General features: G+C 32.7%; 1 protein-coding gene across 1 annotated transcript; it reads right to left on the reverse strand.

The window, feature by feature from the left end:
- Window positions 1-407: 407 nt before the first annotated feature.
- On the reverse strand, window positions 408-16,812 carry LOC145691776 (uncharacterized). Its single transcript, XM_081767087.1, has 2 exons — window positions 16,455-16,812; window positions 408-1,803 (listed from the first exon to the last, which is right to left on the reverse strand). The coding sequence occupies exon 2, from the start codon at window positions 1,544-1,546 to the stop codon at window positions 905-907; it is 642 nt and encodes a 213-aa protein (XP_081623213.1). The 5' UTR covers window positions 1,547-1,803; window positions 16,455-16,812; the 3' UTR covers window positions 408-904.
- Between the last annotated feature and the right edge of the window lie 2,805 nt (window positions 16,813-19,617).

The following is a 19,617-nucleotide window of genomic DNA, read 5'->3' on the forward strand; positions in this document are numbered from 1 at the left end:
ACATATAATAAATAATACAAGTTTTTCACTTTTGTGTTGGTCTTTCTATACTAATATTTTCAGCAATAGTCATTTAACACTTATAAAATTACTTGTGCGTTGGAATTTAAATTATAGACATAAACTGATTATCGTGAACAATTATTACCTTGATCATTTATATTTACATTTCAGTGATTTTTTTAAAAAAATATTAAAGAAATATCATTAAGATCTATGGTCAAAAGACAAATATTCTACAATAAGCTTTTTCGTTGTAGAAATAAATTTTACTTGTGTTCTGTGTTTGAACGAAAGTAAGCATTTCCACATTAATACTTGGTACAAAGTTATATGACCTATTTTATATTAATGATTGAATATTAAACATTTCAAATTATAGAAGTGAAATACATTTTGCTCTGCATTTGAACGAAAATAAATCATATATTTGTATAACAACTATTTACATATTTAATATTTACCTTCAGATTGATAATACTGTAGTCTAGCGATCATTGAATGATCCTTGAGAGCATATATAGGATTTAGATGGTCTATATTATATATATTCATCTAAATATAAGCATATATTTTATAACTAAATTTTATAAATTTGATTACTTGCTATTAAATTTATATTTCAAATCATTAATGTTAAAAATAGTGTCATTAATATATTTACTGCAAGGTATTTAAAAAAACTGTAACTATAGAAAAGATTGAAATTAATATGAATTAACTTTAGTATTATTTGAGTTATAATCTCAACATTCATATTCATGTGGAAAACTTTGATATTTAGAGATGTAATATTTCTATTAACTAACTCTCACAAAATGTCATAATTTTGAATAAAATATATTTAACAGCTTCGTTTGATGGAACTTAATCAACTTCGATGGAACCTCGAGAGACATGTTACTCAAGACTGCTCTCCACGAAGTACTCCACTCAAACCTTCTTTAAAACCATGAGCAGCTGTGTTGAAGACATGAATCGCCACATTATAGCCATGCTGGGCTGGTGTTGTAATTAGTTGTAGTATAGGCTGTAATGCATTTTGTAAAATGACCGTTTGTGTCTGCAAATGCATATCTGCTGTACTCAATGTTCCAATTAAAGGCGTTAAGAACGTTTGAGCTTGTGCGCCTAGAGTGTTAATGATAGTCAGAAGGTTGTCGGTTGCTTTCTCAACGTCACTTGTAGTGAAGGTACGGTCACGTGCAATATGTGCATTAAATTCTTGAATTAAGTTATTGGCTACTTTCCCCAATTGATTTGACAATTGACTCATTTGGCTTCTTATTCCTTCAATAACCTTTCTAAATGCTCGTATGTTCTCTTTGGAAACAGTGTGAATTTTATTTAATCGAACAACCAAACTCTCAATTGTAGACTTCATTTGGCTAATGTGTGTACCTATATCCACAAAATCTACGTGACCCTGTTGACGATTTATAGCGTTTCTTTTTGCTTCAAGTTCGGTTTCTAGAATTAAACTACGAATATTATTAAGAATTGTCCTTCTTTGTTCACTTATATGAGAGGGGATAATAGATAACATTTGATGAGTTTGTTGCAGCCAATTTTTTACCGTTCCAAATAAGGTAAATTATAGGTATTAACGAGCGTATTCAATTGATTGAAAGGTTCTTTCAAAATGTTCTCATTCATGTAACCTACTCCTTGAAATACTTCTTTTTCAACTGAATGTGAAAGTCTTTCCGCGTATTCTTGAATCTCGTTAAATATGGATGAAATTTCTTTTGTTACATGGGTAATAACTTGATTATCGTATCCGAAGCTTTCCCCTTCAATTTTCTGAAATAAAATAAGATGAAAATCCAATTAGTAAATAGTGACAATAAATGTGTTTTCCTGTATTTTAACGTAATCATTAAAACCCTAATCTGCAGATTGAAATAATACTCAAAAAAAATAATCTAGCATAAGGACTACGGATATATAAATTTCTAAACCGTTATTTATATAGTCAAATAAAAGTAGAATATACTATAATTCTCTAAATAAATAAATACCATAAATAGTCTTATATTTGTGTTCAAATGTTAATTATTTTCATAATTTTTAAAACTCTATTCACATATATTTTAAAAATATAATAGTATACTTTCTTAATGTATGATATAGCACATTCCCTACATATTTATTATGCTATGATCTTTAGTAATGTTTAGATTTCATAAAATCCAGCATCCTTGGTACTGTTCTACATTTTAAAAAATCTACACTTCTGAATTGATATTTATATAATACATACACTCATAAAAGAAGTTAAATACAAAAATATTAACTGTAGGTTGTAACTAGATAAACATTGTGCAGTTTAACTCCTGCTTAGACAAACGTTAAAATAAATATATTAAGTTTCAAACGGTAAATAGTGATAACTTCTTCACATTATTTACATAAGTCATTTATGAAACCAATAATTTCTGACTTAATAAACTTTTTATTACTTTTCATTCCTGTTGCATTACTACAAAAAGTAAGTTAAATTTCTGACCTATAAATTCTAGTGAAGAATGCAGGAATGCGTCTGTTAATTTTGGATCTAGTTTCTATAATTTGTTGATAAGTCCTGATAAGTATATAGGTTGAATAGTCTTATTTGTTCTACCATATTCTGATATAGTAGAATGCACTGTTGGGTGTAATTACTTGCTAGTTTTTTTCTGTGTGTTAAGAAATCGAAAATTAATTAAAACTTTGTAAACTTAATTTGTATTCTAAAAAGAGAACTAGTAACAATATATTTTTTCCATAAACGAATGTGCATTACTCAAAAGTAATTTACAATTGTAGTTACAATTTGTATAGGAGTATAATAAATATGTTTATTATTTGATGTTAATTAAATTCAAAACATTACTAACTGAAACAATTTCGTTTGAAATAACATAAAATGTTACGACATAGCCTCCAATGTTGTAGCGAGCAATTTGAAAAGTAGAGCGTGAATTCGAGTCCTGAAGTATCCAACACCATTTTTGTATGTTGCATAACGTGCAGGTTATTTATGACTTTTTTTAAAAAATGGATTGCTTCTCTTGATTTAAATTTAATTCTACTACGAAGTAATTGCCATGAAATTAGATTACAGCAACGTTTTTGAGTGCTAGAATGAGATTTAGTCAAATCTCAAACTATGAAAGATTCATTTAAAACTAATTTTAAAAAATACTTAGTAAGGATAGGTTTATGGTTTTTATGAAAAATATGAATTTGCGTTTTCCGATATTAGAAACCGAATTAGTGACGTCAGTTCTCGTCTCCGAATAAAGCTTTATTTTCCAGATATGACAAATTGAAAATGTACTAATATGGAACTTCTACTCAGTGATCCAAGCTAATTTCAACCAAATTTGTTTTGTAGATAATACACATGAACGAATATGATATAAACGAATATGTGGTTTCTATTTTATGCCGAAAAACTGTTCTTGGGGCAAAAGCCCTTACCAAAAAATTTACTATTTGAAGCCAAAAGTGAAGAAAAAAGTAGACCGAAGGAATGAAATTGCACACAGATATACTAAACGTAAAATAAGGGAGTACGTGTTTCATATGTTCCTTCGAAAAAACGTTTGGGTGCAGCACGGCCTCCTCCAAACTTATGACAGCGAAATGTCAAAATTAGGAATGAAGGTAGTCCTAAATTACGTGCAGAATTGTAACGAAACAGCATTGAGAGAGGCTATGTATAAAATAAACGAATATATACTTTTTATTTTCTTGGAAAACTAGTTCTTATGGGTAAAAGTTCTCGAATAAATTGTTTAAAATTGAAGCCAAGTACTCATTAACAAATAATTCGAAGGGAACGAAATTGCACACATATATACTAGACTGAAATAAAGGAACATGTGTGTTGTGTTTTCCTTAAAAAAATGTTAGTGTGGAGCAGAGGCTCCACTAAACTTATTACCACGAAATGTCAAAATTTGTTATGAAGGTTGTTCAGGAGTCCTAGAGTACATTCAGAATTGAAACGATACTGCCTTCAGAACCGGTAGAGCCTATGCATAGAATAAGAGACAAAAATCATTTTCTGCATGAAAACAGTTCTTGTGAGTACGGGCCCTCCTCGTAGAAATATGGCAGGTATCTCTAAAAACGAGAAAAGGGAAAGAAGAAAGCGAATGCTATTTGTATAGAGAGACACAAGGGTACTAAGTACAAAGAAGATTTATAGTACATCATAAACACCTATACCCAGCACGTTTTAACTACTCTACTCTGATAGATGTACCTGTCATTATTCATTCTCCGCTCACTCTACGTACTCTAATACCGCAGTTCTAGGGGCCACAATGAAAATTAATTTAAAATTTCTCCGGTCAGTTGGGGGACTGAATTACGCAATCTAGCTAAGGCCCTGTATTATATGTCTGTCTGTATACTTATCATGGTATCCAGACCGCTCCCTCAGGTATGATCTGTTGTACTTCAAAAATGCATTTTGGTCTGTTATTTACAAGGAACTTGAGGTTGAGAATGATGTGGGCTCTGATGTTAGAAGAACGTTGAAATGTAGAAGACAATTTAATTTAACAAACGATGATGTCTGAAGTCTAGATAGCAAGCTATTTCTCTCTGGATTCACAAAATCAGTTGCTCAAGTTTGACCGATCGTATACATAGTCACGTGTTGCAAACATGACAATTGTATGGACCATTCCAAAAGTGTATTCCCACCTCCAACTTTCCCTTTCCTGCAATAGTAGGCAAAGCAAAAAGCAGGATCGTTGGAGTGATTGAGTTGTACCAAACCTCAATTTTGTTACAAATATACCAGTGTGGCAAACTGCAAACAAGAAAACAAAATAAATTGTTAAGAATGACGATTTTATTATCGGAGGGCAATGGATGACATAAAAAGTTACAAGCAGTTCAAACGAGGTGAATGGTAAGAAATAGGTATCAAAGGAAAGCATCTCTCTTTTTCGGAAAAAAAAATCTTGTGAAAAAGGTTACATAATGTAAAGGTATAACGTAAAGAGCTAACAGTTTTGATACAAACATCCACACAAAACTGAAAGAGAGACGAACATAAAATAAGGGATAACAGTAGCGTAGCAGATTTGCGGGCCTCCCACGGAAAATAAAACTGATGGAACTCTACTTATAAATCTAATTCTTATAATAATAATAATAATAATAATAATAATAATAATAATAATAATAATAATAATAATAATAATAATAATAATAATTATTATTATTATTATTATTATTATTATTATTATTACTATAAGCTCGTTTTTTATTTCAGATAGCGTATGCCCTCTTACTTTTTAAAATCGCCGCTGCAGCCTACTTGTCAGAACATTAATCGCCCGACATAATGTAAAGAGAACAGAAAGAAAGAGATATCGGTACGACATCTGTAATATCTATGTGATTCACTAAGGAACTATAGGAATTAGAATACTCGAGTTAAAACACACGTAAGAGAACAAAAGATATAGAAATCTAAACTTTCAAAAGTGTCCTACAAAGGTAAAAATATAGTTAAAAATTGCAAAAGCAATCATGTAACTTATCTTTCTTTTCTTATATTCTAATATATTTATTTCAGCATGCAAACATCTCTATCCAGAATTACGAGATAAAGTAAAGAGAGAAATACTTTCCTTTCAAAGAATTAAATGTGAAAAACCTCTCTACCTGACCTAGACTCAAACTCGCAACTTTTGGATTAGAAAGCCAGCACTCTACCTTATGAGTTAATAACTGCTTTGAACGGTGCTTTCTATAATACAGGAATTTACCATTATCTGTTCGCACGATACTCTTCCAAATCGTAAATATTCGGGTGAGTTATCACATTCGTCTCAGTGTCTTTATTTGATAATGGAAACTAATTATGCTCAAAATGAATATGCTTTACCGTCGTAAAGCACGAGCCGTAAAATTATTTTTTTTAAAAAAGATTCTAAGTATTACATAAAGTACAAAAGTATTTATTCTGTGTAAACTACAATATAATTCAGTAAGTAAACAACATAATGACCAGTAACGCCGGCAGGAGTTTTTCGAGGTGGGGGCAAGAGACCGATAGAGTTTTTCAATTTTTTGTCTTATATGTATACACTTGTGGCCAAATATGTCCTATGTACTGTCTTAACTAAAATTTAAAACTGAATTGAAAGTGTAACCCTTGAACACGCAGTCAGACTCACAGCACGAGAATACAATCCAGAAGCTAGTATTGATTCCGAAAATAGTCGTAAATTACAACCATTTCCGGTTTTGGTAGAATGATGTGTTGTCTTAACACCCTGAATCGATTTCAGAAGACCGTTTGTCTTTATATATTACTATTTTTGTTCTATGGCGATAAATATTGAAACATTTTTAATTTGGCCCACTTCCGGGTTAAATATAGGGTTAATGGAGAAGGCGGAATCTATTCTCGGAAAGCTAAATCTGTTGCAAAAAAGACATCTTGATATCTCTTACCATTTTTGTTCTATGGAAACTAGTATTTAAACCGGAAGTGATAGAAAAATAAAACCACTCCCGGTTTTGATAGAATATTCGGTATCGTCATGATGCGTTGGTTTGAGACGTTAAATCATTTTTAGGAAACCGTTTCTCGCAATCTAATTATCATTTTGTTATATGGAGATAAACGTTGACACTGGAAAAGATTAATTTGAACCATTAATAATTTGAATAGAGCTAACAGAATAAACGAAACCTATCCTTGGGACGTTGAAACGATTGTAAAAGACAGTACCTCTATATCTTTTACTATGCTCTGTTACCTGTCAAAACATGGAAAAAAGGACAAAGCCATTCTATAAGACTTCCGATACTTATGCATAGCTGTTTTCAAATCTAATACGAAACGTGAACTTGATTCCCTTGTGCAATGAATGTGTCAATTTTCAGTATAAAACACCAACTTCTACCACCAATCAAAACTTGATAACAAAAGCTCGTCTGTAGTGCATGTCATGTGGAAATGGTGTTTCTCTAAAGACATTCCATCATACTTGATTAGTATGATAGCCTTCTTATAGAAAGGATAAATTTGTTTTGTTAAGACTACAGACTTAAGCAAACTGCGGAGCACAGGCACGGATTACCACCTAATGGTCACATGGTGTCACGAACAGCTTTTAGCAGTAGTAGTGGTAGACGAATTACCACAAACAGGCGTTTATTCTTTGAAGAACCATAAAAATACTCAAATTCAAATATTCAAATTCGCGCCAACTACGTCAAGCCACTTGTATACATATGGAAATATATTGCACGATTGTAACAACTGACGATTGAGACGATAAAATTACTGGAAAGTATTGAAATGGAATTACTCAGGTTAACATCCTGCTTTTATGCTCTTAAGGGATAATTAATGAGAGTAAATGAAAATGCAAGTAAATTTTTGTGTTTTTCTACCTGGAATAGAACCAGGAACAGCAAAAGAGCGAAGTCGTACGTGCTACTAGCTAGACCAACATAAAGTACTTGAAAGCTAATTTTTTTTTTTCTGAGGGTAGAATCCCCTATGACAATCCGCTGGCGGGCCGAAAGCGGGCTGCGAGCGAGCCTCGGGCTAGTATCAACAGCGGCCCGCCAATGACTTTTCACTCTTCCGCCGGCGGCTCGTTTAGCGATTTCGGAGGAACCAAATTAAAGTACCGCTAAATATTACCGTTTTCCTATAATCAAACTGAAAAAATAATCGAAAAATTGCTTTGTAGTAACAGTAGGTGCATGAGACAGTTATCACGAGTTCCGCAAATTTGTGCTTAACGAAAGCAGTTAGCCGACTCATGATAACTGTATCTCATGCACACTACTGTTCCTACAAAGCAATTTCTCGAGTATTTTTTCAGTTTGAATACAGGAAAATGATAAAATTAGCGGGACTTTAATTTGGTTTATGAAGCCGCTTAACACATAGCACCACATTTGTTACGCTAACTATAGTCATTGGGAAGAAACCAGTGGAGGGGCACATTATAACATGTACTTTATTTGTCGTCTTCCCCACCAGAGGCCACTTACACATCATGTTCTTGTCATTTTCGCTTAACCAGCAACTTGGTACAGTTGCCAGACTATTGTTTACTTGGAAAAGCACTACGGTATAATATATGTACATTTTTAGCACTCACAAAACGTCTTGTCCCACTTGTACGTGTAAACGTTCTTTGTAAACGTTTGAAGGAGTCCACCCACATTGCATCACCATGTAACAAATGAAGAACGCGAACCAAACATACAGGCAGAGAGACCAGACGACGAATTCTCCTACCAGGCTCTTTAGCAGCAAAGCGAGCCGCCACGCGAAATAGCTACAAAACTGCATCGCGGGCACTTTAGCGGAACAGCTGCTATCGTCGCTTTCGGGCCGCCAGTGGAAAAGAGCTGCAAAACGGCATAAGCGGGCAACTCCTACATTCAGCCTTGACACCGCCTGTGTTCGCGGCCTGGCCGCTGAAGTAGGAGGCGATCCGCCATCGATGGCTGCAAATTGTCAATGGGGATATTGTATTCATATTTATTTGCAACAGTTTACTTATAGAAAAGACAGCTACTTTCTTCATTTACTTTTTAACACTTGTAATAGTATTCACTAATTTCAGTATAGCACACAATCCGCTATCGAGTCTCAGTGATTGAATTATAGATTATATGTATTTTATTTATTTATTTATTTACTAAAAGGATTTCGATACAGAAAATATACCACTATTTTTTGTAAAATGTTTATTGTTTTCATGAAGCAAAGATTGTAAATTCTACTTGGGTTGAGAATTATCCCTAGTATACTTTTAATGGACAACTAATAGTTCACGTTTTTATTATTTCTGTCCATCTTCTACATATTACTTGCAGATTTAATTCGTAGTAAATATTTTATTTTAGTATTATTTCATTTAAGTTTAGTCATATATTAATTAACATTTCAAATATTTATAAGTTTCCCTTTTCGGTCTGATAATGGTCAGAAATGAAGTTTTTTCTTTTAAAAAGTTGTTTATAATTTTCACATTTTTACAAACCTAATTTTGGATAATTTGAAAATATTCAAATAAATTAAAATGAAGAGGATAATACTAAAGAACATTATTAGAACAAAACATTGTTTAAAGAATTCATACAATCAAGCTTTTCTAAAAAAGTTAATGTACGATGTGGGATTTGAATTGATGATCGCGGAAAAAGTATAATAGGAAAGGAGAACCCGTTAACCAACTACTGTAGAAAAGTAAGTTAAGATTCATTAACTTCGTAGACGTATACAATGAAATCACTAACGCAAAATATCTGATCGCTTCACATAGTTTGTGGCTTATTTCTATTTAGTCGTTTGTTTATGTGTAAAATGTTTAATACCTATGATTATTAGAGCTGTGCCATATGTAACTATCATTATGAGAGATTTACGTAGCATTTCTAATAAAACATCCCACCTCCCTTTGTAAATTTCACTGCGCGTTTGGCACGGTTACGAAAATGGAACTTAGGATTTAGCAATGAAAGTTTCGAAGTTTCTTTTTTAATTATAATTATTTATTTCTTAATTTTCTATTAAAATATTTCTTGTAAATATGTTTTTTAATATTTCTGCATATTTTGAAGAAGATATGTGACATTGTCTGTCATAAGAAAGAGAGTTATTTCTATTTATGTCAGGTATGTGCAAGTTGGAACACGTGGTGGGTCAATCACATAGGACTTTTACTGGCGTCGAGGGCCATACGAGACAATGTATAAAATTTTCACAAGAATTCAATAGGTATCTTCAATACAGAATCTAATTCTCGTACACTGACATCACAGGAACTTTAAAACTTTTGTCGGTTACCAAAATTATTCACTTAGAAAAGAAAAATATAAAAATCTTACTTATGACAAGTTTTGAAGCACAAAATTGAGTGGAAAGGCGTGCTGTTGCATAGAAATACCAGCTTCTTTATTGTTTTCTCGTGTTGTAAGTCTGAGTGTTCAAGAGTTGCAGTTTCAATTCAGTTTTAAATTTTAGGTAAGACATACAGTTTAAATATGATCTAATCGGTCATACAGACGGATGAAAGGAATCAATGGGCCGGAGCCGGCCCGAATGCCGGCTGTTGCACATGGCTGATTTATGATGCAATTTCTAAGTACATAGGACACATTTGAACACAAGTGTATACATATAAGACAACAAATTAAAAAACTCTGTATTGATCTTTTGTCTCCTCCTTGAAAAACTCCTGCCGGCGTTACTGGTCATTCTCTTGCTTATTTACTGAATTATATTGTGGTTTACACAGAATAAGTACTTTTGTACTTTATGTAATACTTTGAAAAAAAAATGAAATGAAATCTTTGAGTTTTACGTCCCACGGTTATGCCGGTTAGGCTAAAGGAGACGGTGATGATGAGTAATGAATGAAATGGTGGAATGAAGAAAGTGGGACGTATATATAATATACGCCATATATATAATTTTACGACTGTAAAGCATATTCATTTTGAGCATAATCAGTTTCCATTATCAAATAAAGACACTGAAACGATTGTGATAACTCACCCGAACATTTACGATTTGGAAGAGTATCGTGCGAACAGATCATGGTAAATTCCTGTATTATAGAAAGCACCGTTCAAAACAGTTATTAGCTCATCAGGTAGAGTGCTGGCTTTCTAATCCAAAAGTTGCGAGTTTGAGTCTAGGTCTGGTAGAGAGATTTTTCTCATTTAATTCTTGAAAGGGAAGTATTTCTCTCTTTACTTTATCTCGTAATTTTGGATAGAGATGTTTGCATGCTGAAATAAATATATTAGAATATAAGAAAAGAAAGATAAGTTTCATGATTGCTATTGCAATTTTTAACTATATTTTCACTTTTCTAGGACATTTCTGAAAGTTTAGATTTCTATATCTTTTGTTCTCTTACGTGTATTTTAACTCGAGTATTCTAATTCCTATAGTTCCTTAGTGAATCACATAGATATTACAGATGTCGTACCGATATCTCTTTCTTTCTGTTCTCTTTACATTATGTCGGGAGATGAAAGTTCTGACAAATAGTCTACAGCGGCGATTTTAAAAAGTAAGAGGACATACGCTATCAGAAATGAAAAAGAAACGAGTTTATAGTAATAATAAAATAATAATAATAATAATAATAATAATAATTATTATTATTATTATTATTATTATTATTATTATTATTGTTATAACAATTAGATTTATAAGTAGAGTCATATCACTTTAATTTTGCTTGGAATGCGAGTAAATCTGCTACTCCACTGTTAACCCTTATTCTGTGTTCGTTTCTCTTTCCGTTTTGTGTGAATGTTTGTATTAAAACTGTTAGCTCTTTACATTAAACCTTTACATTATGTAACCTTTTTTTTACGAGATTTATTTTCGGAAAAAGGAGAGAAAGTGCTTTCCTCTGATATCTATTTCTTACTATTCATCTTGTTTGAACTGCTCACGAAAGATCATTTTGTAACTTGTTGTCATCCATTGCGCTCCGATAATAAAATCGTCATCGTTAATAATTTATTTTATTTTCTTATTTGCAGTTTGCCACACTGGTATATTTGTAACAAAATTGAGGTTTGGTCCTACGACTTTTTAATTCTCAATCACCCCAACGACCCTCGTTTTACGTTTGCCTACTATTGCAGGAAAGGGAGAGTTACAGGTGGGAATGCATTTTCGAAGTCGTGTATACATAAACATAGAAACGGTGTACGTCAAGTAGAATTTTTATGTAATGCATTTACGCAAGAAGTTTCACAGTAATGATAGTCTCGAGAAAAAAAATAATAATGCAAGCATAATATTTTTTTTATACCATACACTCCAAATCACAGCAACCAGTCCACAAATATCACATGTTGGCATACTAGTCGTATCGAAAGAGTACTCTGCAGGCGTCTGAAACTTTGATGGTCTGTCTTTTGTGTAACAAATCTCATACCAAGTGTTTTTAAGGACATCTCGATACCAAGTCGTGGGGAACTAATTCTGCATCAACTATTGTAGTTCTATTATACTGTCCAGTAAGTTCATATCGTATCGTTGTAAGAACACAACGTCAGAAAAGTGGCACACAAAGGTCTTCCACTAGCGAAAACATATTCATCCAGTGGTTGTAGTTTGCAGATTTGTCCCTATGACTTAGTGAGTAACGTTGTACTCTTTTGTTTGGCTCACATTCACATAATATGCTTCTTCTGCAAGATAATGTGTTTCTTCGTCGCATTTCTGCGAGATCTATCTTAATATTGTCCTTCCATCTGCGCCTAAGTCTTCCTAATGGGCATTTTCCTATTGCATTTTCAGTTAAAACTTTGAAAGAGTTCCTAATTTCTTACATTCTGCTACATGACGTGCTCACTTGAGCCTTCTAGATTTGATGACTCTAACAATGTTCTGTAAACCCCATAAATTATGCAGTTCCTCGTTTTGAAGTTTCCGCCATTCCTCATTTCCGTTCCTCTTGGGACCGAATATTCTCCTCAGGATCTTGTTCTCAAATACTTTCAGTCTATGTTCTTTCCTTAGAGTAAGCGACCATGTTTCGCAACCGCACAGTACAACAAGCCTGATTATCGTTTTATATATTTTAAATTTCAAATTCCTCGACATAATTTGCGACGACAAGAGATTTTGAACTGAATAATAACATGAATTCCCTACTTTTCGTCTACATTTAATTTCTTCGTGAACATGGTTTTCGTCTTTTAATATTTATCCCTGATATTTGAAAATTTCCACTTTATCAAAAGTATTATTTGACATTTTAACGCATCCATTATTTGATGTATTGCGATCCCGACGAACTTCCATGTATTTAGTTTTCTATGCATTTATTTCTAAACCCATGTCCGTGTAAGCGTTTAATAAGACCTCTGCGTTTCTTTCTATTGCTCTCCTATCATCCCTTATTAAATTCACATCATTAGCATATACCATAACCTGGTGAATACCATTCAGCTCTAGACCATGATTGCTATCTTTGATTTTCCTGATAGCGTACTCCAGGACGAGGTTGAATAATAATGGCGACAACGCATCTACTTGTTTCAGGCCATTCTCGACGTGAAAACTCGCGGACAAGAATTTTCTTATCCCGGCTTTACTTTGGGATTCATTTAAACATATCTTAATTAATCTAATTAGCTTTTTCGGTGTTCCAAATTCTGTAAGAATGTTGTACAATGTTTGTTTTCTAACCGGGTCGTAACTCTTTTTAAAATCAATAAATAATTGATTTACTGGGATATCGTATTCCCAATTCTTTGCAAGTATTTGTCGAATAATAAATATCTAGTCGGTAGTAGATCGATTTCGTCTAAATTCGCACTGAAAATAGAATGTTTGAAAGTATCTCGCTAATGGATGTTTGAGAGTGTGTTATAGAATGTTGAAAGAAGAGAAATGCTTCGATAATTGTTACAATCGGTTTTGTCGTCTTTCTTGTGAATTGGTACAATGATTGCGTCTTTCAACTCTTGTGAAATTCCTTCTTGTTCCAGATAAGAAGACTGAGTTTGTGTATCTTATTCCACATATTTTCCCCTCTAGCTAAACTTTACTCAGCTGGAATTTCGTGTACACCCGGAGATATGTGTTTCTTTAATTTCTTTATAGCGATTTCTACTTCTATTCGGTTAGACCCTGGAATATATGATTCTGCGTGTGCACTTCCCTTTCTCCACGAACATTAGTTTCTAGCTGGGTCCATCACTTAGTTATCTCTTTCAAAATCTTTCTGTTACCCGCTTATTTTAACAAATGCAACATTTAGAGTCAAGAAGTATTTTTGTAGGGTTTAAAATAGTCAGAACTGGAAACAGTATAACAATAAAATGAACATTTAAATACAACTGCATTAATTTGAACACGTGTTATTGTAATTTTATAATATAAACCATTGATATGACAGAAGTAACATGTCTTTACTTCTTCGTTATTATCTTTCATGGTTACTGGACGCGAAATGATTCTTATAGAAGCAGGAATTACTGCTCTGAAATGTGAAATATTTATATCTTCAAGCTAACAGAGGGTATTTTAGTTGCGTGAATACAGGCAATTTAGGAAGAAAACAGATCTATGGTTATGATGTGTTAGAATTTATGAGATTACTGGTATGGCTTTAAATGGTGCCAAACTTACTCGTTTCCCCGGGTGACGCTAAATCTAACTTTCCCACTGCATGTCAATATGAAATTAGAGTGAATTAGATATGATTTTTATTTAAGGTCGTGCAAATTCTTATTATACTTTTGTTACATATATATATAGAGAGAAAAAACTATACGAGAATAACTTCAGAATGTTTTTAGGTGAAGTGTAACCTTTTACTTTACTTGTTACCATTAGCAAATTCTGAGATAGCCTAGAAAAAAACATTTCCTTGAGTTCTTGCAGACTAAAGTCTTGAATAACTTAAACTTTGAAAACCATTCATCAGAACACATTTTTGACTTGCAGTAATATTGAGGTTATGTCTACGTGGTTTGTATTCCCATTTTTGCAGGTAAAGACTTGGTTTCATTTTCAGTGTAAGGATATATGGTTTGGATCCCTCCTAAAACTATTAAGTGCGGGCCTACAGAAAAGAGCTTGCTATCAACAAGTAAATAAATGCAATGACGCTTCGTTTGTACGAAGTAAAGATTGGAAATATGGCACAGAACTCACGACGAACATTAAAATTCTCTTCATATTTTTTGGGATAAGAAATTGATACATAGGCCTATATATATATATATATATATATATATACATATATATATATATATATATATATATATATATATATATATATATATATATATATATATATATATATATATATATATATTAAAACACATTTTTCTGACCAGAACAAAATGAATTATTTAATAATTATACGATTTTTGTTACAGTTTCAAGGATCTAACGTCCTCTTCATCAGACATTGAGAAAAGACAGATGGCAGCAAAACCTATATCTTCCTCAGCCGTTAGTTTGCATTTTCATTTATATAATTTTAATTCTTTGCATATTGTTATGTGAATAAAGCAAATTATAAAAAAAATTAATTGTTTTTTTATACATATAAAATTTAAATTTGTAATATGTAACAATATCATATAATTACATTGTTAATATGTGTTAATTGTCAATGCAATTTATAATTCTATTGATCTTTATGTAAAATAAAATAAAATAAAATAACAGAAATTTGGAAATATTCAAATTGCACTAATAGTCTTATGCATTTTTCTTTTCTGTCACTTCTAATAATTTCTCCCATTGCTCATGTATATTTATACCACTTGTCCAGTTCATTAAGTTCTCCTCTTGTTCTTTCTTTATTCTTCTCGCTTCCTTCCACTTCCTAATAATCTTTCTTTTTTTCTCTTTCTAAACCTCTAGCCCCTTTCCAATCTCTCCTATGTCCCGTTTCTTTCACATGTTTGTAAATAGCATTATTTTCTCTTTTCATTCCAACATCATCTTTATGTTGTTTCAATATGTCCATGAGCCTTTTTCCCGTCTCCCCTATGTATTTCATGTCACACTCACTATATACTGGAGAATAATGTATTCCAAACTAGGTGATTTCCATGTCTCAATTCTTGATTTGAAACACAGACAGAGCGAGAGAGAGAGAGAGAGAGAGAGAGAGAGAGAGAGAGAGAGAGAGAGAACATCTTGCTTTCCCGCTTCTTAAAATTGATTGTGGAAAGATATACTAGTAGACTGGTAGACTGCACGTCTGCGGCAAATTATGCATGATTTAAATGCTCCAAGCAGACAGGTCTGGTAGCACAGTGGAGAGGAAAGTTGAGTGCTTAATGTTAGGAGTAGTGAGCAAGCCTTAAGATTCTTTGTGCCAGCACTGATATATACTCTATTGTTCAATAAAATTTCTTAGGAAGTCTTGTGGGTATGGACGGAAGAAATACTTATGGACTAGTTGAATTTCACCTTTAAGACCTTATTCATTGAAAACAAACGCCTGCTAAACATATCGTGATGAAAATGGCTTAAAGCAGTACTGTGTTTATGATATTACGAAGTATTCAATATAATCAGTTAACTTGTTTGCTAACGTAACAGTGCTACGTACCACATCGCAAGTTACGGGAAATTAGGTAAGGAACAAGATGTGAATTGTGTTAAGGCTGACCTCGAACTCTATCTTTTATTCTTGTTATAGATGAGTGTATGCTATTCTTAATTTTTCCCACTACTTGGTGAATGAAACGCCGATCTTTAATTCACATTTTAGAAAAGAAAGATAATACATTTTATGTCAAGACATTACATAGCCTTCTAATTTTTGTAGATTAATGTGGGAAAGCCAAGGACGAGCGCAGAAAAGAGTGTAATTTCACTTTATAAGTAAGCATAACACCTGAATAAAAGTGTTTCTATCTAATTTAACAGCTACTATCATCGTTAACAAAGCGTGCTCCCTTACCTTGAAGGAGAAAATGCATAAAACCACAAAGATAGAGTATTTCAAGAACATCTTGCTATGACGGTAGATTCCACAGGTAGAAAAAATTGACACAATAGTTCAGTACTTCTTATTTCTGCATTCGTTTTAGTTATCAGTGACGGTTTATAACAGTGCACAAGCATTAATATTGTTTTTTTCTGAACAATCCTTGCTAATTTAAGGCATGTTGTTATAAATCATTCAAGAAGTTTGCAGTGTGGCCATAAATCTTGACATCAGAGTAGCCAGTGCTAATATCGTTCCATAAACATATTGTTTTTCTTCTGTTTTAATCTGTTGGAAGGAGAATTGGATACATTATATTGCTCCAATTGTTCTTTTTAGTGACGGTTTTCTACAACACCTAATAGCTTCCAATAAGCATATTAAGCTTATAGGAAACTATTTGTTGAAACCAATCTATAAATCTGCGACACATACTATTATGATCATGTTGGTTTGCAAACATAAACAGGCTTTAGTTATTCTAAAACAGAAACATGTGTTCCACTGAAGCCGGTAATGTAATTTATATAAATGTATCAAAGCATAATAAGAGATAAAGTTTTACTTCAAAGAAATGTGTAATAACAGTATGTGTTTGTATTCTTCATTACGACTTTAGGAGAAAATAAAAGGTAATTTCAATGGTTTCCTTTGTTTAAGTATCAAATGTATACATTCATAACCACTTTATGTGCTAATAAATGTATAATTTATGTAATAGTAACGGTTTCATTTTTTTAATTAAGAGGAAAGCAAACGTAAACCACACTTTTGTAAGACATCTCTGTTTTCTTCCTTTTAAGCATGCGTAATGTTAAAACTAATAATATAAATATTATTCAAATACAGCATTTCATGTTTTATTATATATTTAACTATTAAACATTATTACAAGAACTACCTACAGTATAAAACTCATATCATGAAAATATTACGTATTACAAGCAATAACCCGAAAAAAATCTCGAATCTTCTTTAAAACAAGGCATGTGCACTAATTTATAGCAGATTCTGCCCCCTAACAATCCCTTAACATTTTTCTAACATAATTTTATCACAAGAAAGTGGAATCTTTCATAATCGAAAAGTTAGAACAAACATAACAGAATGAGTTGCATTTCCATTCCATTACAGTGTATTATTGCACTTTAGTGGGGTTTTTATTAGTACTTTAACAGTGGCTATTTTACTTCTTTTTTATCCCATTGATTTATATGGGAGAATTATTTTTCGGTTTCCTTTGACATGAATTGGAATTTGATTGGTTTGATGTCACTCATTTCTTCTTCAAGTTCCTTACTACGTGAAAATTAGGTGTCGTTATATATCAGTTTAATAATTAATAATGAGATTAAGTTAAAGTAATATTAAATATATCTCAATGCAATTTCATTTTGAAAAATAGAAAACGCAAGACATGTATCTAGACTTGGCAAAGGAAATAAAGTGCCACTACTTCACTAAAATTCAGTTCATTTCAAATAGAAAACAGGGAAAATTCATTACCCATACAAATAAAGATAATGTAGGTGCTCAAATACGATACGAGATAACCAATTTTTTTTTTTTTTAAAAAAAAAAGCACTTGCAATTTCCACTGTTCATTACCTTAACATGAATTTATGCCGTTTATTTCCTCAAAAAATGAATTGTGACAGAAGATCTAGTGTTTACTTAAGTTACATAATTCAAGTACTCATTTCAGTTTTATGGACAAAGTTCCGTTTTGTTTTGATAAGCTTTACGAATTAAAGAGTATTGTTTACAGAGGATAATTAAATATATTATAATCTTCATTCTGGACGACATTTATTTCTGACGCTAATGCTCATCTTTGATGTGTATCAAAACATTTTAATGATTTGGAATAGTTTTTACCTTTCCGAAGTTTATCTTTCTTTGGAAGACAACGTTCAAACAAAAACAATAACGAAGGTGTCTGGATTCGAGGAAAATACAAAGAAGAATTAATGATATCTGAACTGAATTATGCTTATGTCAATCCTAAGTGGTTATTATTTTTGGTTTAAAGCAATAAGAGTATTAGTTTCTATCCGATTCACGGGGACTTGGCCCTAGGCAGCATAAATGGAGTCTATAATGCCCCAACAAAGTTTTACACAAACAGTGTTCTTGTGGAGGTAATGTGTTATGCCCTTGTGCTTTTACATTTCACTCTGAGCACGCGAGTGCATATGCCATCAATATAAATCTTTGCCGGAGTTTTACAGACCCCACATATACTGTCAAACATATCATATGTATGGGTTTTCAGCCACAAATAATATTGTAAGGTTCCGCATGTCTTCACACCAGGCTGTACCCATGTGTTTATTACACGTGTTTGCAGTAAATAAATACAGCGCAAGACGGAGATCAACGAAGGCAGCCGACATTTTACGATAAAAGCCAAAAAATGAAAAATGAAAAGACAAAATATGGAAAATGAAAAATAAAAGACAATAAATAAAAGACAGTAAGAGAGAAAATGACTCGTAACATTAAAACTTTATTTCATTCTTAATTTTTAATCTGAGATTAAATAAACTCTAGTAAAGGCAGTAAAGAAAAATGAAACGAAATCTTTGAGTTTTACCTTTTACGTCCAACAGTTATGCCGGTTAGACTAAAGGAGGCGGTGATGAGTAATGAATGAAATGGTGGAATGAATAAAGTGGGAGGAAACAGGAGAACCCCGAGGAAACACGCGCACACAGTGTATGTCTACCACAAAGTTCACTTGGCGGGAGCCCAAGCACCAGAGGTGAACGCTCTACCACTGAGCCACCGCGGCCCATAGAATAAAAGACAGCAGCACACCTCAAGAATAATCAATACCTACAGGTTGATCAAACCACCAAAGCCCTAAGGCGCCTGACCATTGGGAACACCTTACCCTCTCACGACGCTTGGTTAATTGAGAGACCTTTCCTTAAAACCCCTACGACGCTTGGTCATTGGGTTTCCTTTCCCTCTCACGACGCCCGGTCACCGAGAGACATCTAATCACACAAACTCGCTCCTTCTCACGACGCCTGGTCAAAGAGAGTAATCTCACCTACAAAAGTCCTAAGACGCTTGGTCATTGGGTTCCTTCCTCTTTCTTCCCTAAAAATAGTAGAGGAAACTACTTATT

The sequence above is a fragment of the Thermobia domestica genome, chromosome 8 (assembly GCF_964235325.1).
Source record: "Thermobia domestica chromosome 8, izTheDome1.hap1.1, whole genome shotgun sequence".
Taxonomy (NCBI): Eukaryota; Metazoa; Arthropoda; class Insecta; order Zygentoma; family Lepismatidae; genus Thermobia; species Thermobia domestica.